The sequence below is a fragment of the Hypanus sabinus genome, chromosome 22 (genome assembly GCF_030144855.1).
Source record: "Hypanus sabinus isolate sHypSab1 chromosome 22, sHypSab1.hap1, whole genome shotgun sequence".
NCBI lineage: Eukaryota > Metazoa > Chordata > Chondrichthyes > Myliobatiformes > Dasyatidae > Hypanus > Hypanus sabinus.
The window spans coordinates 15,218,302-15,240,677 of record NC_082727.1 but is presented as its reverse complement, the minus strand read 5'-3'; the positions used below and the strand labels follow the sequence as shown (position 1 = coordinate 15,240,677).

Sequence of the window (22,376 nt, the reverse complement as noted above, 5' to 3'; positions counted from 1 at the left end):
CCAGGATCAATCTAACCTTTCCCTCCCACGTAGTCCTCCATTTTTCTATCATCCATGTGCCTAAGAATCTCTTTAAATCTCCCTGGTGTATCTGCCTCTACCATGCCTGTGTAAAAATAACTACCTCTGACAACACCCCCCCCCCCACTTTCCTCCAATCACCTTAAAATAATAAGCACAAGAGATTCTCCAGAGCAGCGCGCGCGCACACACACATACAGTATTGGAGGAACTCAGCAAGTCAGGTAGCATCTATGGGGAGGAATAAACAGTTGTCATTTTGGCCCAAGACCCTGCATCAGTCCTGAAGATGCCCTGGCTGCCCATTTTATGCATTACTTTGTCATCTGATACACATCTATCAAGTCAGCTCTAATCATCCTTTGCTCCAAAGAGGAACAACCTCAGCTTGCTCAACTTATTCACATAAGATATGCTCTCTAATCCAGGCAGTATTCTGGTAAATCTCTTCTGCACCCTCTCTAAAGCTTCCACGTCATGACTAGAGTTCTTGTTCCTCTCGTCCTTATCCATGTTATGTTTTAATCCCGATGAAGGGCCTCGGCTCAAAGCATCAATTTTACATTTCTCCCCACAGAAGCTGCCCGGCCTGCTGAGTTCCTCCGGCATCTTGCTTTTCACTGCGGGTTCCAGCAGCTGTCTCTACACCTGCCCTGTCCAGCAGAACTCCCGTTTAGTTAATCTCATTGTTCACTTTCTGGCCACCCCGTTTGGCACATTGCCCAGACTCGAGCTCGTCTGTTGCTGCATCCATCATACTCCCATCACAGGCAAAGGCCCTCCCCACCCCTGAGCTCACTTGTATGCTCAGAAAAGCAGCAACCACCATCAGAGACCCCCATCATCTTAGCCATGCTCTCTTCTCACTACTCAGGTCCCACACCACCAGGTTCAGGAACAGTCATCATCAGGCTCTTGAACTGGTGTGGATAACTTGACTGAACTAATTCCACAACCTGCAGACTCATTTTCAAAGATGTTTTATAACTCATGTTTTCAGTACTGTTTATATTTTCACAGTTTCTCTTCTGGTTGCTTGTCGGTCCTTGTTTATATGTAGTTTTTTTATGATTCTATTATTTTTTATCTTTCTGTAAATGCTTGCAAGAAAATTAATCTTAAAGTAGCATAAATTCCCTTTGAACTTTGCAAGGATCCAGTGATGTTCTCGGGTACCATCCGGATGAACCTGGACCCATTCAACACGTACTCCGACGAGGAGGTGTGGAACACATTGGAACTGGCTCACCTGAAGGACTTTATCACCGGCCTCCCTGACAAGCTGCAGCATGGAGTATCAGAAGGAGGCGAGAACCTCAGGTAGGTCACTGCCTCCATCAACCACACGAGGAGATCCCAGCTCTCGGTCATCCGTCCAACGATCAATCACCGTTCAAGTCATCAGCCTGTGAGCATGTGTGTTTGTGCATATAATGGAGTGTTTGGTCTATTTATGCATGTATCATTCAGCCTATTCCACCTATCCCCCACCCAGCTTCCTACCTTAACCTGGACTTTGCCCACTTCCTTTCCCGTCCTGATGAACGACCTTGGACCATCACCTGATCATCCCTCCATAGATTTTGTTTTTGTTTGTGTGTGTGAGAGAGAGAGACTGAATCTTCACCTTTTTGTTGGTCCTGAAGCCACAGGTGTGCGTTGCTCAAGAGAGGAACCCAATGGAAATTATACAGTTGAGCAGCGAGTCCTACTTCAGTGGTGGGCAAATTATTGGAGAGGATTCTTCATGACAGGATTTGTGAGAATTTAGAGAATCGGTGTCTGATTACAGATAGTCAGCATGGCTTTGTGAGGGGCAGGTCATACCTCACAAGCCTGATTGAATGCCTGGAGGATGTGATAAAGCACATTGATGAAGGTAGAGCAGTGGATGTGGTGTATATGAATTCTAGTAAGGCTTTTGAAAAGGTTCTCTGTGGTAGGCTCATTCACAGAGATTGGAGGCGTGGAATCCAAGGAAGTTTGGCTGGGTGGGAGGGTGTAAAGTAATTAGACAGGGGGGTGAAACTGGAGTGAAGGGATCCAGGATAGGACAGATGGTAAAAAAGCAAAGATAGTGTGCAGTCAGACTGGACAGGACATAATTGCAGCCAGCAGGGTGAGCATCAGTGCATTAGGGATGCAGAATCAAAAGGGGTAGCAAATTCAGCACTCAAAGTGTCATACCTCAGTGCACAAGAGTATAAGAAATAAGCTGGGTGATCTTGTTGCACTTTTAAAAATTGCTGGATATGACGTTGTGGCCATCACTGAATCGTGACTGAAGGCTGGTTGTAGTTGGGACCTGAATGTCCATTGTAGTATCATCTTTGCAGTATCATTATACTTTATTGTAATAAAGCATCATTACTGTAATCATCACAGTGATATTTGTTTCTGCGCTTCACGCTCCCTGAAGTACAAATTGAAGTAAATATAATAAAAGTTTAAATTATAAATCATAATTAGAAAAATAGAAAAGGGAAAGTAAGGTAGTGCAAGTCAGGTCTGGATATTTGGAAGGTACGGCCCAGATCCGGGTCAGGATCTGTTCAGCAGTCTTATCACAGTTGGGAAGAAACTGTTTCCAAATCTGGCTGTATGAACCTTCTCCCGGAGGGAAGAGGGACAAAAAGTGTGTTGGCTGGGTGGGTCGTGACCTTGATTATCCTGGCTGCACTGCTCCGACAGCGTGCGGTGTAAAGTGAGTCCGAGGATGGAAGATTGGTTTGTGTGATGTGCTGGGCTATGTTCACGATCTTCTGCAGCTTCTTCTGGTCTTGGTCAGGACAACTTCCATACCAGGTTGTGATGCACCCAAGAAGAATGCTTTTTGTATCTGAGGGATAGGAAGGTAGGCAGAGGGGGAGGCATGGTTCTCTGGTAAAGAATGGCATCAAATCAGTAGAGAGATGTAACATAGGATCGGAAGGTGCTGAATCCTTGTGGGTTAAGTTAGGAAACTGCAAGGATAAAAGGTTCCTGATGGCAGTTATATACAGGCCCCCCAACAGTAACTGGCATGCGGACCACAATTACAACAGGAAATGGAAAAGGCTTGTCAAAGGGCAATGTTATGATAGTCATGGGAGATTTCAACTGATTGGGAAAATCAGGTTTCCTCATTGGAAATTAATCCCAAGCAAGTGAGTTGGTTGAATGCTGATGAGAAGGCCTTTTAGGGCAGTTCATCATTGAGCCTACTAGGGGATCAGCTGTAGTGGATTGGGTGTTATGTAATGGACGGGAGGTGATTAGGGAGTTTAAGGTAAAATAACCCTGAGGAGGTAGTGATCACAATATGATTCAGTTTAATTTTAAATTTGATAGGGAGAAAATAAAGTCTGACACAGCAGTATTTCAGTGGAATTTACAGCTGTATGAGAGAGGAGTTGGCCAAAGTAAATTGGAAGGAGATGCTGGCAGGGATGACAGCAGAACAGAAATGGCTTGAGTTTCTGGAAAAAATGAGGAAGGTGCAGGGTAGATGTATTCCAAAAACAAATAAATACTTAAATGGCAAATTAGTACAACTGTGGCTGACAAGGGACGTCAAAACGAATGTAAAGGCAAAGGAGAGGGCATACAACAAAGCAAAAATTAGTGGGAAGACAGAAGATTGGGAAGCTTTAAAAACCTACAGAGAGCGACTAAAAGAATCATTAGGAGGGAAAAGATGAAATATGAAAGCAAGCTAGAAAACAATACCAAGTGGATAGTGAAAGCTATTTGAAGTATGTAAAAAAAAAGAGATGAGAATGGATATAGGACCTATCGAAAACAAGAAATAATAACGGGGAAAAGGAGATGGCAAATGAACTAAATGAGTATTTTGCACCATTCTTCACTGTGGAAGACACTGGCAGTGTACCAGATGTAGTGTGTGAAGGAAGAGAAGTGAGTGCAGTTACTATTATAAGGGAGAAGGTGCTCAAAAAGCTGAAAGACCTAAATGTACATAAGTCACCCAGACCAGATGAACTGCACCCTAGGGTTCTGAAAGAGGTAGCAGTAGAGATTGTAGAGGCATTAGTAATGATCTGTCAAAAATCACTGGACTCTGACATGGTGCCAGAGGACTGGAAAATTTCAAATGTCACTCCAGTCTTTAAGAAAGGAGTAAGGCAGCAGAAAGGAAATTATAGAGCAGTTAGCCTGACCTCAGTGGTTGGGGAGATTTTAGGATCAATTGTTAAGAGTACTTGGTGACACAGGACAAGATAGGACAAAGTCAGCATGATTTCCTTACTGGAAAATCTTGCCTGACGAACCTGTTGGAATTATTTGAGGAGATTACATGTAGGATAGATAAAGGGGATGCAGTGGATATTGTGTATTTGGACTTTCAGAAAACCTTCGACAAGGTGCCTTTGAGGCTGCTTATCAAATTAGAAGCCCATGATATTATAGGAGCAAGAGAAAAACTGCAGATGCTGGAAATCAAAGCAACACACACAAAATGCTAGGGGAACTCAGCAGCCAGGCAGCATCTGTGGAAAAATCTGAGTCCATAGTTGCTGCCTGGTCAGCTGAGTTCCTCCAGCGTTCTGTATGTGGTGTTACAGGAAAGCTACTGGCATGGTTAGAGCATTGGCTAATTGGTAGGAGGCAGTGAGTGGAAATAAAACAATCCTTTTCTGGTTCTTGAGGGTCCACAGCCATAGATCCTTCAAAGTTGCTGTGCAAGTGATCAGATTGTTAAAAAGGTGTATAGTGTGTTGGCCTTTATTTGTCCAGGCATTGAATTCAAGAGCCACCAAGTAATGTTGCAACAACCCTGGTTCAACCACATTTGGAATATTGTGTTCAGTTCTCGCCTCATTTTAAGAAGGATGTGGCAGCTTTAAAGAGGGTGCAGAGGAGATTTAACACATGCTGTCTGGATTAGGGAAAGATGCGTTATGAAAATAGGCTGAGTAAGCTAGGGTTTTTCTCTTTGGAGCGAAGGAAAATGAGAGGTGACTTGATAGAGATCTATGATAAGAGGCATTGATAGAGTGGACAGCCAGAAACTTTATCTCAGTGCAAATATGGATAATATGGGGCGCAGGTGTAATTTTAAGGTTATTGGAGGAAAGTATAGGGGTGATGTCAGAAGTGATGTCTCTCTAATTACAAAGAGAGTGGTGAGTGCATGGAACACCCTACTGGGGTGGTGGTAGGGACAGACACATTAGGAGCATTTAAGAGACTTAGCTAGGCAGATGGATGAAAGTAAAATGGAGGTCTAAGTATGGCAGAAGGGTTAGATTGATCTTGGAGATGGTTAAAAGGTCAGCACAACATTGTGGGCCGAAGGGCCTGTACTGCAGTACTGTTATAGGTTCCATTTCCAGCAGCTGGAGGATCTCTTGTTTATGATGAGCAAAGGATTGAAAGGCTGGTAAATAAGATTGGATGGGCATTTGATGGTCAGCAGACATGGTGGTGCGAATGCTGTATGACATGCTGGGCACCTGTACCTACATACAGGTACATCCCGTGTATGTAGGAGTAAACAAATTTGCACCGTCTGCATCTACAAGCCTGTAAGCATGGGTAACTTGCCGGCTGGTGGTGCAGTGGTATCTACACCGGACTCCGAGGCGAGTGGTCCTGGGTTCGAATCCGGCCGGCTTCTAGTGCACTTTCCATCCGTGCTGGGTTGAGCGTTGAGCTAGCCACGGGACAGATGCTAAAGAAGTGGCAAGGTTACCACCCAATGTCTGGAGAGGAACAACCACACCATGGGCAAGACTCTTATCTGCGTACATTACAGTATACACATGGTATGAGTGCATAACATGGGAATTACTACTGTATCCTGTGTGTATTCACGGGTGCTTTTGGACACAAATAGTATGTGTTTGCGGGGTGTACATAAAACAGTGTGTGTATTTGGTGCACGTGTGTAGTTTTGTCTGTGTACACTGTGAGGAAGTTATGCCTGCTTATGTACATAGAAAGCAGCATTGTATATGAGGGTCCATGGATGTACATGTGTATGCCTCTCCGTATGTTTGTATTGCTGTGTCCTTTTATTTATTATTTACAGACACAGCATGTGACACAGCTAGCCCACACTCCCCAGTTAACCTACGAACCTGTGCGTCTTTGGTTACGGCGGCAGTTACCCAGGTTCAAATCCTCCAAGCGAGGAGCTTTTATATTCTGCCGACGATCGCACGGATTCCCTCTTGCTGCTCTGAAGACGCAAGGATTAGTAGGTTAATTGGGCAGAATCTAGTTTAACTATCTCTGCATGTCGTGAAATTTGTTAACTGTGCGGCAGCAGCACAATACAATACATAATAATAGATAAAAATAGAATTCCAGTGTGAATATATACGTATTAAATAGTAGTTGTATTAAATAGGTAGTGCAAAATATAAAAAGTAGAGTTCAAGGGTTCAATGTCCATTTAGGAATCGGATGGCAGAGGGAAAGAAGCTGTTCCTGAATCACTGAGTGTGTGCCTTCAGGTTTCTGTACCTCCTTCCTGATGGTAGCAATGAGAAGAGGGCATGCCCTGGGTGGTGGTGGGGGGGGGGGTCTTTAATTATGGACACTGCATTTTTGAGGCATTACTCCTTGAAGCTGGACTCTAACAGTGTTACACTAACTTCAATTTGTATACGTACACGTGCCTGTAAGTTTGTGTGTGCATGTCTGCCTGCAAACAGTATGGGTCTACATATGCACGAGTGTGTCTATGTTATGTATACACACATGGCATGGACATTTGTACGTGAGATATGGGTGTGGTTCAGCCCTTGGCCACAAATTGGATGGGTAACAGGAGTCCTGGGAAGGGCTCAAGTTTGTATGATCTCCTTCTGGGTCTCCCAATTCCCTCCCACGTTCCAAAGACGTATGGTTAGGGTTAGGAGGTTATGGGGACATTGTACTGGCGCTGTTATATAAGCATGATGACACTTGAGGGCTGCCCCCAGCACATCCTTGTAGCGTGTTGGCTGTTAACACAAACAAAGCATTTCACTGTCCTGACGAAGGGTCTTGGCCCGAAACGTCGACAGCGCTTCTCCCTATAGATGCTGCCTGGACTGCTGTGTTCTACCAGCATTTTGAGTGTGTTGTTATTTCACTGTAAGCTTCAATGTAAAGGCTGCTGTGCAGGCCCTCCGTTGGTCGGGGTCAACTACAGATATTGTGACCTAGCTTTCTATGTGATACAGGACAGTACAGTACGGAGAGCAAGCAGACTCCCCTGGATGCAAAGCAGCAGCAGGGACTGACACAGTTTGGTACCGGCAGTATCGCAGGAGTTACAGGAGCATTGATCTCATGTAGGACCGACATGGGGACTCCAGCTCTGGATTATTCCTCGGGGTTTACTCCCAAAGCTTTCCCCATGAGTGGGTTTAGCTGCAAGGCAGCAGTGTTTTGAAATCAGAGTTTTCCTTCCCTTAGGCTGCGTCTGGCGAACCACACCTGCTCAGAGACTGGTTTTAAGGCACTAGGAACCCACCTATGCCCCTTCCCTTGTCAGTAAAAATGGTTCCACTGGACTTACGTGAAGGCCAGGAGCTGGACTTGCTTGTCACAGGCTATCGGAGATGCATAGATTGTGGGAGCAAAAAGGTTGAGCAATCCTAACTATGACGAACTTGAGGAACTGTTTCGATGTATATTTGACCAATAAAGCCAATCTAATGCAAGTGCCCACTGTTTCACCAAGCTTCTGCGTGATCTGTTTTCTCTCCCCGCAGTGTGGGGCAGCGGCAGCTACTGTGCCTGGCCCGGGCACTCCTGCGCAAGTCCAAGATCCTCATCCTGGATGAGGCGACGGCGGCGGTGGACCTGGAGACTGACGAACTCATCCAGAGCACCATCCGCAGCCAGTTCGCTGACTGCACCATGCTCATCATCGCCCACCGCCTCTTCACCATCATGGACTGCACCCGGTAAGGGCTGGTTGACCTCGGTGCAGCAAGATCCCATGACTTACGAAGGCCAATGTGCCAAAAGCTTTCTTTACGACCCTATCTGTGACACCACGTTCAGTAAGTTAAGGACCTGTATTCCCAGATTCCTTTGTTCCACCACACTCAGTGCCCCACCATTCACTGTGTAAGACCTACCCGGGCCGGTCCTGCTGAAGTGAAACGCCTCACACTTAAATTCCATCTGCCATTTTTCAGCTGCTTGAAATCCCGCTGCAAGCTTTAGTTGTCTTCCTCGCTGTCCACTACACCCCCAATCCTGGAGCCATTCGCACATTTGCTGATCCAGTTAACCACATTATCATCAGATCATTGATATCGATGATGAACAGACTCCGCACTGATCCCTGCGGCACTCCACTGGTCACAGGCCTCCAGTCAGAGGGGTAACCATCTACTACCACTCTTTGGCTTCTCCCGCAAAGCCAGTGTCTAATCCAATTCACCACCTCATCTTGAAACTTCTTGACCAACCTTGTGGGACCTTGTCAATGCCTTTCTTGAAGTCTACACAGAGTATACACTCTTTTGCCTTCATCAACTGTCCTGGTAACTTCCTTGAAAAACTCTCTAGATTGGTTAACATGACCTACCATGCATAAAGCTATGCTGACTATCCCTAATCAGTCCCTGTCTATCCAAAGTCATACATCTGCTTCCTTAGAGTACCCTCCAATATCCTTCCCACTACTGATGTCATTTGGCCCATAATTTCCTGGTTTATTCTTGGAGCCTTTCTTAAACACTGGAACAATATTAGCCAACCTCCAATCTTCCGGTACCTCCCCTGTCGCTAAGGATAATTTAAACACCTCTGCTAGGGCCCCTGCAATTTCTGCACTTGACCCCAACAGGGTCTGCGGGAACACATTCCTGGGAATCTGTCTACCCTGATTTGCCTCAAGACAGCAAACACCTCCTCCTCCTCTGTTATCTCCTCACTTTGAGGCTGCTTTGCCTCACTTGTCCACCTCCCGAGTAAATAGATGCCAAAATATCCATTTACGCTCTCCCCCACCTCTTTTGGCTCTACATATATATCATTCTGATCTTCCAGAGGACCATATTTTGTCCCTTGCAATCCTTTTGCTCTAAACATATCTGTAGAAGCCCTTAGGATTCTCCTTCACGTCAATTGCTAGAGCAACCCCATGCCTTCTCTCAGCCCTCCTGATTTCTTTAACTGTTTACTTGTATTTCTTATTCTTTGAAACTAACGGCCTTATAATCAGTAGATGTTCCCCTACTGAAACTTCCGTCACCTGCCCTGTCTCATTCCCTAAAAGAAATCCAAGTAAGGCACACTCTCTCACTGGAACTTGTATGTATGGATTAAGGAAACTTTCCTGAACACCTTTGGCAGACTTTATCCCATCTGGTCCTTTTGCAGTATGGAAATCCATCAATACATGGAAAGTCAAAAATCACCCACTATAACAACCTTATATTTCTTGCAACAGTCTGCGATCTCTCTACAAACTTGTTCCATTTTCCTGCATTTGGCCCATATCTCTCTAAACATTTCCAATCCATTGTCCCTGTCCAAGTGTGGGAAGCGTACCCTCCTCTATCTCGTGCTACCATTGGGGAGGAGCTACAGGAGCCTGAAGACAACAGTCAACATTTTAGGAAGGCCTTCTTCCCCTCTAGTCCATGAACACTACCTCACAGTTCCTCTTCTGCATAATTTAAAATATTTTTATTGCACTGTAACTATATTTTCAGTCTCATATTATACTGCAGCACAAAACAACAAATTCCATGACGTACTCCTTGCCACTGATGATAAACCTGATTCTGATCACCCTTTCCCACAGATCACCTGTTAATCTTTCCCCTCTCACCTCTGTCTGTGGCTCTTGGGTGGACCAGCTCAGAAGGAAGCAGAGTCATTAATAACTGTTATCTTGTCTGGTAGGGTGATGGTTCTGGACACTGGAAAAATCCTGGAATTTGACACCCCTGCTGCGCTCCTCCAAAGCAAAGGATGCTTCTACCGTATGGCGCTGGATGCTGGCGTAGCATTGGAAGGGGACACAGCTCTCTAAGAGTCTTTCTGAGCACAATAAGGGCTGGTGTCAACCGCTCGGAAGGAGGGCACAAGTGTCGATGATCTCCACCTCAGTGTCTCAGACTGCTCTCTCATGTAAAAGATCCTGACCTTCTGAACTGTAGTGAGCTGCAGTTGGGATCTCACATCCAGCACCTCCTCAGACAGGGGAGGCGTGCCTAGGTCTCTGCGATGGGCACACAGCGGAATGTCAAGATTACCTGGCATCGACTGGGATCTATCACACACATCGTGTGCCCATGGCTTTCACATCTCACCACCTCCCCCCAGTTCAATACTCTCATCCTCAGCTCCCCGTGGATTTAACCCACACACCACTGGCTGCCTGGATTCCTCTCTATTATACCACCCTCGCTACAATCCCCCACAATTACTCACCAATACTCTTTACATTCCCTCTATAATTCTCCCACCAAAATTCGTGAGCAACTTCCCTTCTATTGCCCCACCACTACTCTCCAATTCCTTCTGTAACTCCCCAATATCCTCCAGACCCCCTCTACAACCCCACCACTACTTTAGGTCCCCTATAACTTCCCCCCCACCACTGGTTGACCAGACCATCTTCTTGCCACCTGCCTCTGTGTTGACTTCCATTTGACAATGGCTCCCGTGAGGAACCCATTGATGTTTTGCTGCTAAAGGTGCTTTGAGTTACCGAGGGGCTCCGGGTAGTTTGGGCATTACATTACAGCAGCCTCAGCTGCAACGTAGGGTTAAATGCTCCATCTGGAATTCCTGGTTTGTCTATTCCCTCACCAACCTGTCTGTTCTCTGCCTCTGCTGATGCTGGGGTGAAGCTAAAAACAAATTAGAGGAATGGCGCCTCATTTTCCTCTCTGGACTGTCTACAACGAATGAACTCTCCAACTTGCAGTAACCTGCTCCTCCTCTTTCCTCCAGTTGTTCCCACACACATCACCCTGCTTCTTTCCCCTCTCCCACCCATTCCATCTGCCCAACATCACCCACACACCCTCCCACTGGGTCTAGTCCCCTCACCCTGTCCCCACCACCCTCACTTGGCTCTACGTTCCACCTAGCACCTCCCAGCCTCTGTTTCTAACCCCACTCTCCCCTCCCCTATCTGCATATGAGCTGTGTACCTCCTCCCCAATGATAGCTGTGACAATTATAAACCAGTAGCAATACCCATTGACACGCAGCCGAAGATGTGCCAAGCATCCTGAAGAAGCAATGTACTGTATCCCACATAATGTCACAGTCCATGTCCATCAAATGGCCTTATAGCTCTGAATTACAGTTTATCAAGGTGTCCGAGCCATTCCAGCTCCATAAGCAAGCTTGCTTCAGATTGAATTCTTTCACTGAAGTTGCACTGAAAAGATTTCTGGGCCTAGACCTCTCTCTCACTCTCTCCCCCTCACACACACAAAGACTTTGGAGAAATAAAAATCTTTTTAATTCCCGAACAGACATTCTCTTCATTTGTTGGCTCCAGGTGTTGATTGTGTCCATTCTCTGAGATGGTGACATATTTACAGAATACAGATGTGCTCTGCTCACAGATACCCACAGTCGCATGTCTCTCACAAGGGTGCTCCTTGGAGTTAGGGGGTGTAAAGTCCTTTCCTTTTCCCAGCACAGTTTTCTTAGCACCAAGTCTGTTTTCCACAGGTGGGATATCGCAGAACCACATTCCCAGCTGACCCAGACAGGTTTGGTGATTCTGTCCGGTTGCCTAGGTGAGGCCGGGTCAGGAGGATGGACCATCACAACCCCACAGTTGCTGTGGTCAAGGCTTAATGGAGACTGGGTTTGTGATAGACCCAAGTCGCTCACTTACCCAACAGCCAAGAATAAGATTCTCCAGCAGTAGCACAGGGTGACAACGTGGTTGGGAAGCACACAGACCAACCTTGAAGAAAGGGTCTTCAAGCCATTGTCATAAAGAGCCCACATTGATCACAGGGTAGCTGTGGAAGCACGTGTTAGTGGGAGGAAGAGCTGATGTCCAATCGCTAGGGCTCTCCGCTCAGAAGATTCACGCACGTTAGGCAGACACTTGGCTTTGCGTTTCACCTGGACCCCGTTTCCCAGCATCCCACTGACCAGTACCCATTCTTGAGTGGTTTCCCCCAGATGCTGATACCAGGAGGAGCTTCAGTTCTATTGCATTTGGTTTTGAAAAACTCCTCTCTCCCCGCCTTCCCCTGTGAGTGAAGCAGGATGAGAGGTGTATGAGACAAGATGTGTGGTCAAACAGACACCCAGAGACACGTTCCCAGGGCGGAAATGAGAGGGTATGATTTTAAAGTGATTGGATGGTTGGGTGGGGGGGGGGGGGGGGAGAGGAACATCAGAGGTAGGTTTCTTAACACACTGAGCAGCAGGTGTGTGGAACACTCAATGGTACAGTTAGATACATTAGGGGCATTTACGAGACTCTTAGACAGGCACATGGATGAAAGGAAAATGGAGGGTGGGAAGGAAGGGTTAGATTGATCTTACAGTAGATTAAAAGGTCGGCACAACATCGTGGGCCGAAGAGCCTGTACTGTGCTGTAATCACCTCCTTTGGTTTTCTTCAGTCACAGTCTGGAGTCAAACTTCTTTGCCCACAGTTCTCAAGATGGATAGCTGACCTAACATGCCCAGGGTAGGGGAAACAGGAGATGGCAGGTGCTGGAATCTACAGCAACACATTAGGTGCTAGAGGAATTCAGTGGGTCGAGCGGCATCTATGGAGGGAAATGGACAGTTGTTGACTCTTTGTCTGGACCGTCCATTTCCTTCCACACATGCTGTGTGACCCCTCCGAGTTCCTCCAGCATCTTGGGTGGTTCCAGATTCCAACAGCTGCGGTCTCCTGTCCACACTTTGCCGTTCCACTGTGAGGTCTCTTCAAGGTTTACCCACGTTGAAGAGGTTTTCCTCAGCTCTTCAATGAGGGTCCAGTAAGACCCTCTCTAATGCTCTCTATCTGCGATCTCTGCTGCTTGGTCCAAACCGCCAACTGTCCCTTATCCACTTCAGACGCTGCCTGACCCGCTGAGTTATTCCAGCATCTTGAGAATTGTGACCAGGCTTGTACTTCAACTTGACACAGCTGAAATACTCAAACCGAGTAACTTATAAAACTCTGCCATATGTCGTGTAAAACACCTTTGAACATTCAATGATACATCAAGCTTAAATGCTGCATTTATACAATACGGTACTGTTAAGTGTTTCATACCATGTCCTCATTGGCTTTGTAAACATGCCTTGGCCCCAGCACCCAGGGATCCTGATATCCCATCAATTGTGTGTGATCACAGCAGCCGTTCGGGGTCCCGGCACTGTCACCAACACACAACGAGATAACCCTGCTCCCAACCTCAGACTGGTTGTCATGGAAACCAGGGGCCGAGGGAAAAGGCCAGATCAGCAAACTGTTTAAAGTTCTTTAGACATGGGACGGTGTTCATCGCTGGATGTTTTTGATCGACAAGGATGCGTCTCAGCAGGTTTGGCCGAGATCAGCTCCAGTATTTGTCCCAAGTTAAGTCCAATCCCTTTCTGAAAGAAATGAGATGTCTGGTTCTACCAGGAGGCCCTGGTCTCCTCTTCTGTCCAGTTATGTAAAGCATGAGATGACACCTGCAGTTAGTTCCATCCCCAACTCTCCCCTCACGTGTATTCCGTTTTCCGGATATAGTTAGCAGGAACGTAGCCCTGCCTGCCGTTGGCTTCCGCTAGCCACCATTCGCGGTTCCCGTTCATGTCGTGGAAGCGGAGGATTCGCAGCCGCTGGTTGTTGACGATGGAGAGCTCGTTTGCGCAGCGGGCCCTGAAGTCGTACACTGCGTAGTAAACCTGGGCGGAGAGAGAAGAGCCGTCAGGTGGACCTGGGGAGGCAGAGTCATACAGCAGGAGAAAAAGACCCTTCAGCCCATCTGGTCCATTCTAACCAAGTACAGAGAGGGAGGTATAAGAACCTGCAGTAACACATAAATTATGCTAGTGGGACTCGGGTCAGGCAGCATCGGTGGAGGGAAATGGAAAGTCAACATTCAAGGTTGAGACCCTTTCTCAGGACCTTGGTCTCGAAAGGTCAATTGTCCATTTCCCTCCAACGGTGCTGCCTAAGCTACTGAGATCCTCCAGCATTTTGTGTTGCCTGTGGAAGCTAGTCTTGCTTGCCTGCATTCAGTTCATATCCCTCTAAACCTTTCTAATACTAGAGGGAGTGGTGGGGGGCGAGTTTAAAGGAGATTTACACAACAAGATTTTTTACACTGAGTGTTCGTTGCCGGAACACACTGCCGGGGCAGGTGTGAGAAACGGATAAGGCAGCAATGTTTAAGAGGCATTTAGACAATTACATGAACAGATAAGGAATAGAGGGACATAGATCATATGTAGGCACATGTACAGTTTAAATTGTCATCATGGGCCATCACAAACACAGTGGGCTGAAGGGCCAGTTCCTACACTGTATTGCTCTATGTTCTAGATTTATGCATTCAGGTGCATTAGTTTCTCCCTGTGACTTTCTGAGGGATATGAGAGTGATTCTGGGAGTAAAAGGGGTTAACATGTGAGGAGTATTTGATGCTTGAGAACTGTACTTGTTAGACTTTAGGAAGAATGAAGTGGTGGTGTGGGGGAAGGACCTCATTGAAACCAACCGATTATTGAAAGGCCTGGATACAGTGTACTTGGAGAGGATGTTCCTAGTACAGGTCCCTCCCACCTTTACAAAGGTAGCGTGCTCCTATGAAACCTTTCTTAAGCCGAAATGGTGTAAAGCAAAGAACCATTAACTTATATGGGAAAAATTTTCATAAAAGCGAAGATCCTCTTTGTAGTGCGAAAACAGATTACTAATGTAGGTCTTTTGTAAATGCGAAGTGGTGTGAAGCGAACATTCGTAAAGGGGGGGGACATCTGTAACTGAGAGAGTCTAGGACCAGAGGGCACATCCCTTTAGAACACAGACGAGGAATTTCTTTAGGCAGAGCGTGGTGAATTTGTAGAATTCCCTTGGTATAATTAAGATGGAGGTTGATAGGTTCTTGTTTAGTAAGGGCATCAAACGTACTGGGGAGAAGTCAGGAAAATAGGATTGAGAATGAAAATAAATCAGTCATGATTGAATGTAGAGCAGGCATGATGGGCTGAATGGCCTAATTTGGCTCCTAAGACTTATGGCCTGACACTGCAGGGGTGATGTGCCAGAAATAATTTTAATTCATTTAATTTCAACCAAATGTTTTTTCTCCCCAAAATTATTTTCCCCTCTGCTAACAGGTGAAAAAAATTCGTACAATTCTTGAAATTCACATCCCAAAAACGGTGGATGTCCAGAATGGGTTGCTTGGGGTGGTGGAGAAAGCAGCTACAATAATAGCACTTCAGAAGCAGTCAGACTGTCACAGGAATAGGCAGGTAATGTAAGGATATGGACCATGGGCAGACACAGACATTTCATTTGGCATTGTGCTCAGTATAGACACTGTGGGCTGAAGGGCCTGTTCCTGTGTTGTACTGATCCGTGTTTTATTTGAGCAGGCTGGGATCTGTACTCACACACAGTGTAAAGGCTGTGGTTTTATTCCTCTATAGCAAGGGAGTTCCCAAACTTTTTTTAATGCCATGGACACCATTAACCATAGGGTCCCTGCTCTACACATTAGTGACGAGATAGTGTGGGACTTAGAACTATAGAACCATAGAACATTACAGCACAAAACAGGCCTTTTGGCCCTTCTTGGCTGTGCCGAACCATTTTTCTGCCTAGTCCCACTGACCTGCACCTGGACCATATCCCTCCATACACCTCTCATCCATGTACCTGTCCAAGTTTTTCTTAAATGTTAAAAGTGAGCCCGCATTTACCACTTCATCTGGCAGCTCATTCCACACTCCCACCACTCTCTGTGTGAAGAAGCCCCCCCCCCATGTTCCCTTTAAACTTCACCCCCTTCACCCTTAACCTATGTCCTCCGATTTTTTTCTCCCCTAGCCTCAGTGGAAAAAGCCTACACTGATCATCGGAAATTGGTTTATTATTGTCACATGTACCACAGTACAGTGAAAAGCTGTTTACATTCCATCCAAACAGATCGTTCCACATTTTAGTACATTGGGATCAAAGAATGGGAAAACAACAGAATGCAGAATAGTGTTACAGCGACAGAGAAGGCTGCAGACGAGGCAAACTGAGCGGTCAAGAGGGAAATTCAGAACTAAGGGGGCAAAGGTTTAAGGAGAGAGATTTAATCGGAACCCGAGGGGCACCCAGAGGATGGTCAATACATGGAACGAGTTGCCAGAGGTGTTTGAGGCAGGTACGATACCATCACTTGGTGGGGAGGGAGATGGGCCAAACGCAGGAAATTGGAACTAGCTGGGTGGCCGCCTTGGCCAGAATGGCCTGTATCTACCAGAACCAGGTTTAATATCAGCAGCATCCGTTGTGAAATATGATGTTTTGTGGCAGCAGTATGCTGCAATACAATATTTAAAAACTATCAACTACAATAAGATACAAAATTAAATAAGTAGTGCAAAAAGCAGCAAAGAAAAAGATTTTTAAAAATATGAGATAGTGTACATGGGTTCAATGTCCATTCAGAAATCTGATGGCTGAGGGGAAGAAGCTGTTCCTGAAATGTTGAGTGCGTGTCTTCAGGCTTCTGTACCTCCTCCTTGAAGGTAGCAATGAAAAGTTTATTGGATGGGGAGGGGGAGCGGAGAATGGGTCATTGGGGGTGTATATCGGTCTCCGGTGGGGACCGACAGCCTACCAACACGTACCTGCTGCCCGGGGTCAAAGCTGTTGCTCTCCAGGTAGCCCTCCTGAGACGACGTCCGGCGCAGGACCTTCTGGCATTCCCAGTTTTTCCGCGGCAGCGAGTATTCCATCTGGCTGAAGCGTTTTGGCGGTCCCGCGGAGCGGGGATCCCCGTGCCGGCTGGAGCCCAGGGTCTCGGAGGCACTGGAGCGGACGGCTGGGGCTGGAGCCCGAGGCGCAGGCTGGGCGCGGGCCGGGGAGGCAGCGTGGCGAGGGTTCTCCGCGGGGGCCGGCGCCTGCGGCGGGAGCGAGGAGGAGAGGATGGTGCCGCCGGAGTGATTGACTGACAGTGCTGAGGCGCTGTTTTGCCGGGAAATCACTGGTGAGGAGTCGCTGTAGCCGGACTCATTGGAGGACTGGCTTCCCATCGAGACATCCGAGTGGCTGCGACGTGAGTTGTAGGGCTTCAAGAAGGAACTGTACACAAAGCCCTTCATCACTGCAGGGGAGGAAGGAACACTCGTCACACACATAATACTCACAAACAACAGAGTACTGGAAACCCAGAGCAATCCACACACACACACAACGCTGGGGAACTTAGCACACCATGCAGCGTCTGTGCAGACACCGATACGGGTTGGCGCCAGCAGCGTCGCAGGAGTTGCCAGCCAGTGTCGGACTCAACATTGGACTGCCTTAGGGACTCCAGCTCCAGATTGTTCCTCAGGGTTTACTCACAAAGCCCTCCCCACCCCCATGAGTGGGTATAGCCGCAAGGCAGTGGAAGGTTTGAGATCAGAGTTTTCCTTCTCTTAGAGGAGCTGCCAACCACGGCTGATGAGCCCCGTCTGAAACATCTGTAGACGGAACTAAACATTTGACGGTTCAGGCCCAGACTCTCCAGCACCACCTTGTTACCCTGCCCCCTTCTTTCACAGTACAAATGAAGGGTCTTGGCCTGAAAAGTCGACCATTTAGACTCTTCCACAGATATCGCCTACCAAAAGAAACAGGAGCAGAATTAGGCCATTTAGCCCATCATCTGACCCACTCAATGCCTGATCTATTATCCTTCTCAACCCCATTCTCCTGCCTTTTTCACGTAACCTTTAACGCCCTTACTAATCAAGAACTTATCAACCTTCGCTTTAAATATTATTGACATGGCCTCCACAACAATCAGCAGCAATGAATTCCACAGGCTCACCACTCTGTGGCTGAAGAAATTCCTCCTCACCTCTGATCGACAGGGCGGCCTCCTATCTGAGCATGCTTCTGGCAGCAACGTGGCATTGCCACAACTTACGAACCCTACCTTGTACATCTTTGGATTGTGGGAGGAGACCCATGCAGTCACAGGAAGAACGTACAAACTCCTCACAGGAGGAATCGAACTCCGATCACACTGCTAGGCTACAGATTTACGCTCAGATTTGACAACCGTGACACAGGACCTGCGCGGCGTGTCACCGACAAACTAGCAGCAATCAGGGATCTCTGGGACAAGTGGGTGGAACGGCCGCCTCTCATGTAGAACCCTGGTCCTGAGGTCACAGTGGATGAAAGACTGGATCCATTCAGAGGTAATAAACAGTGAGCCTCTTACCTCCATTGTCCACCAGCCAGCGGTTCTGGCTGCCCATGGGATCCTGCTGCTTAATGACTCCAACCAGGTCTCCTTCCAGGAGGGAGACATCCAGCTCCTGGGCAGCGTTGAAGTTCCTCTCGGCTTGGAACAGCTTGTCCGGCTCGTACTTGGCCAGCAGGCTTGCCCGCCGTTCCTCGGTCTGACAGATGGCCATCGGCTGGAGAGAGAGAGAAATGGAGGAGTCTCAGAGCCGGGCGTTCAAACACAAAACCAGGAATAGGAGTGAAGGGAGGCCATTCGGCCCCACAAGTACATTCTACCTTCAAACAGATTGTCGCTCGATCTCAGTTCAGGTTCAGATTTATCATGTACATATAGTGAAATACGTCGTGTTTATGTTGCAAAGAACACAACCTAAGGATGATCTGGGGGCAGACTGCAAGACTACTGAACTTTCTGCCACCACCCAGGTCTCATCACTTATTAAGCACCAGCAGTGTTATAAATGCATGTCAAATGCATAAATGCATGCAAGGGATGTCATAAATGCATCTTATGTTAAATATCAATCTAGTGGAATACATTTTTTATTTGTTGATTTATCAGTGGCAATATTACTTTGTGTTGTGCGAGTTAGATGAACTGTGCTGTGCAATTTCGTCTGCAGGAACATTGGCTGTGAATGAGAGATAAACTTTAACTTGAACAATGTGTAACTTGAACAAGTTACAATGTGTAACTTGTCACACATTCCGGAGCCACCACAGCAAGCCCACGATGTTTGGTAGAACACAAGTAACAACTTCGGACTCACCATTGCTGACGTTTGCCACCTGGAAGACTGTCGCTCTGCGGTCTTCCGCTCGAATGGCTTTCGGGAGGAAGGGAGCGTGTCTGGGAAGAAGCTGAAGACTTGCAGTTGCTGCATGGCCTTCGTGTGCTGCTCCTGGAACGAGGCGACGATGGTCGTGTCCTTACTCACCACCGAGACCAGCTGCAGAACAAAGCCCTGTGTCAGTCTCCCTGCGCACGGTATCAGACACGTTTGTAATCCAAGCTGATGCAGATCAGCTCACAATCACATCAACAGATATCGCTACCAAGAGTGTGGATCGAGCTGCCAGTGGAATGGGTAACTGCAACATGTTTGGATAATGTACATGGATGATAGGGGTATGGAGGGCTATGGTCAGGGTGCAGGTCGATGGACTAAGCAGAGTAGCAGTTTGGGATGGCCAGTTTCTGTGCTGTAGTGCTCTGTGACTCGAAAGATTTCACAGCTGAGGAAACAGCTCCCTCTACACTGTCCCATCACACACTCCCAGGACAGGGACAGCACGGGTTAGATACAGAGTGAAGCTCCCTCTACACCGTCCCATCACACACTCCCAGGACAGGGACAGCACGGATTAGATACAGAGTGAAGCTCCCTCTACAATGCCCCATCACACACTCCCAGGACAGGGACAGCACGGATTAGATACAGAGTGAAGCTCCCTCTACAATGCCCCATCACACACTCCCAGGACAGGGACAGCACGGGTTAGATACAGAGTGAAGCTCCCTCTACACCGTCCCATCACACACTCCCAGGACAGGGACAGCACGGATTAGATACAGAGTGAAGCTCCCTCTACAATGCCCCATCACACACTCCCAGGACAGGGACAGCACGGGTTAAATACAGAGTGAAGCTCCCTCTACACTGCCCCATCACACACTCCCAGGACAGGGACAGCCGGGGTTAGATACAGAGTGAAGCTCCCTCTACACTGTCCCATCACACACTCCCAGGACAGGGACAGCCCGGGTTAGATACAGAGTGAAACTCCCTCTACACCGTCCCATCACACACTCCCAGGACAGGGACAGCACGGGTTAGATACAGAGTGAAGCTCCCTCTACACTGTCCCATCACACACTCCCAGGACAGGGACAGCACGGGTTAGATACAGAGTGAAGCTCCCTCTACACTGTCCCATCACACACTCCCAGGACAGGGACAGCACGGGTTAAATACAGAGTGAAGCTCCCTCTACACTGCCCCATCACACACTCCCAGGACAGGGACAGCACGGGTTAAATACAGAGTGAAGCTCCCTCTACACTGTCCCATCACACACTCCCAGGACAGGGACAGCACGGGTTAGATACAGAGTGAAGCTCCCTCTACAATGCCCCATCACACACTCCCAGGACAGGGACAGCACGGGTTAAATACAGAGTGAAGCTCCCTCTACACTGCCCCATCACACACTCCCAGGACAGGGACAGCCGGGGTTAGATACAGAGTGAAGCTCCCTCTACACTGTCCCATCACACACTCCCAGGACAGGGACAGCCCGGGTTAGATACAGAGTGAAGCTCCCTCTACACTGTCCCATCACACACTCCCAGGACAGGGACAGCACGGGTTAGATACAGAGTGAAGCTCCCTCTACACTGTCCCATCACACACTCCCAGGACAGGGACAGCACGGGTTAGATACAGAGTGAAGCTCCCACTTGAATGATGTGCTGAGCTGTGTCCATGACTCTACAATTTCCTGTGGTCCTGGGTGGATCGGTTGCCAAGCCGTAATGCATCTGGACAGGATGCCTTCTGTGGGGCATATGGAAAATCTAGTGAGGGTCACTATTGTGTCTTCCTCCTGCGGAAGTGGAGGCTTCTTGGACAGTGCTCGTGTGGCTGGAGCAGGACCAGGTGTTGGCAACAGGAACAACCTCTCCACCCTCTCACTCTCAGCACCATGGATACAGACAGGGATGGATATTCAGCACTGCCTCCCGAAATCAGTGACCAGCTCCTTCCTTTTACTGACAGGGGAACCGCAGTGCGGAGATCACCACCCTTACTGTGGGATGAGGACATCCTGAGATACCTGCAGCCCAGGATGAACTGCCAAGCCCAACAATACGAGGGGGGGCAGAGTGGAATGGTATGGTTCAGGGCAGTAGCCATGCTCCCACTGCCCAGGTACCCATCTGCCTCAGCCAATAAGTAGGTACACTCCATAGAAGTACCGCTGATGTGCAAAAAAAATCTGCAAGTTTAGTCATAAACACGAGATTCTGCAGATGCCGGAAATCCAGAGCAATACACACACAAAATCCTGGAGGAACTCAGCAGGTCAGGTAGCAACTATGGAAATGAATAAACAGTCAACGTTTCGGATCAACAGGACTGGAATGGAAGGGTGAAGGAACTAGAATAAAAAGTCGAGTGGAGGGGAAGTAGGACAAGCTGGAAGGTGATAGGCGGAGCCAAGCGGGTGAGAGGAAGGATGAATTAATCGACTGGGAGGTGGGGAAGGTCAAGGGCCGGACAATAAGGAACAGCCAGGAGACGAGAGTTGACAATGGGAGAATGGAAAGGAGGAGGGGCACAAGAGGGAGGTGATGGGCAGGTGAGAAGAGATAAGATTGGTGCCAAAGTGGGGAAATAAAGAAGTGGAAAGGGGGAGGGGAAAAATCGAAAGGTGGAGAAGACAATGTTGATGCCGTTAAGTCGGAGGCTAACTAGACAGTGTTGCTCCTGCAACCCAGGAGTGGCCTCAATGGGGCAAAAGAGGAGACCCTGGACCAACATATGAGAATGGAAATTGGAATTGAAATGGTTGGCCACTGGGAAATCCTTGTTTACACTTTGACCTTCTTCGGCAAGAGGCCAACAGTTCATGCGGAGAAGGAGAGAGAAACCCCAGCATGCCCGTGGCCCCATGGATGTTAACACCACCAGCTGGTTTTTGTGGAATCAAGTCGATGTCTTAATGACAAAATGTCTTAGGTGCTCTTGGCACAGGTATAAAAATAGAAGAACTGAAACTTTCTGCCATATGCTCAGATAAATGACACAAGATGAGAGAGAGATTGTTTAAAGGAGAAAGGTTATGAGAAGAAGGCAGGAGAATGCATTTGAGGGGGATAATAAGTCAGCCATGATCGAATGATGGAGCAGACTCGAAGGGTCAAATGGCCCAACTCTGCTCCTATGTCTTATGGGCTTAA

General features: G+C 47.7%; 2 protein-coding genes across 2 annotated transcripts in view; one reads left to right on the top strand and one right to left on the bottom strand.

Annotated features, from left to right (window-relative positions):
- abcc2 (ATP-binding cassette, sub-family C (CFTR/MRP), member 2) overlaps positions 1-11,468 on the top strand; it is a 123,037-nt gene extending 111,569 nt beyond the window's left edge. Inside the window, exons 30-32 of the mRNA XM_059947123.1 lie at positions 1,175-1,341; positions 7,731-7,925; positions 9,883-11,468. Of these exons, the coding sequence (XP_059803106.1) occupies positions 1,175-1,341; positions 7,731-7,925; positions 9,883-10,012 (492 nt within the window). The 3' untranslated portion in view covers positions 10,013-11,468. The remainder of the gene's footprint in view (positions 1-1,174; positions 1,342-7,730; positions 7,926-9,882) is intronic.
- The window catches only part of dnmbp (dynamin binding protein), a 159,116-nt gene continuing 148,175 nt past the window's right edge, over positions 11,436-22,376 (bottom strand). Inside the window, exons 14-17 of the mRNA XM_059947127.1 lie at positions 19,183-19,362; positions 18,387-18,585; positions 16,801-17,276; positions 11,436-13,854 (exon numbers count right to left, since the gene is read on the bottom strand). Of these exons, the coding sequence (XP_059803110.1) occupies positions 13,669-13,854; positions 16,801-17,276; positions 18,387-18,585; positions 19,183-19,362 (1,041 nt within the window). The 3' untranslated portion in view covers positions 11,436-13,668. The remainder of the gene's footprint in view (positions 13,855-16,800; positions 17,277-18,386; positions 18,586-19,182; positions 19,363-22,376) is intronic.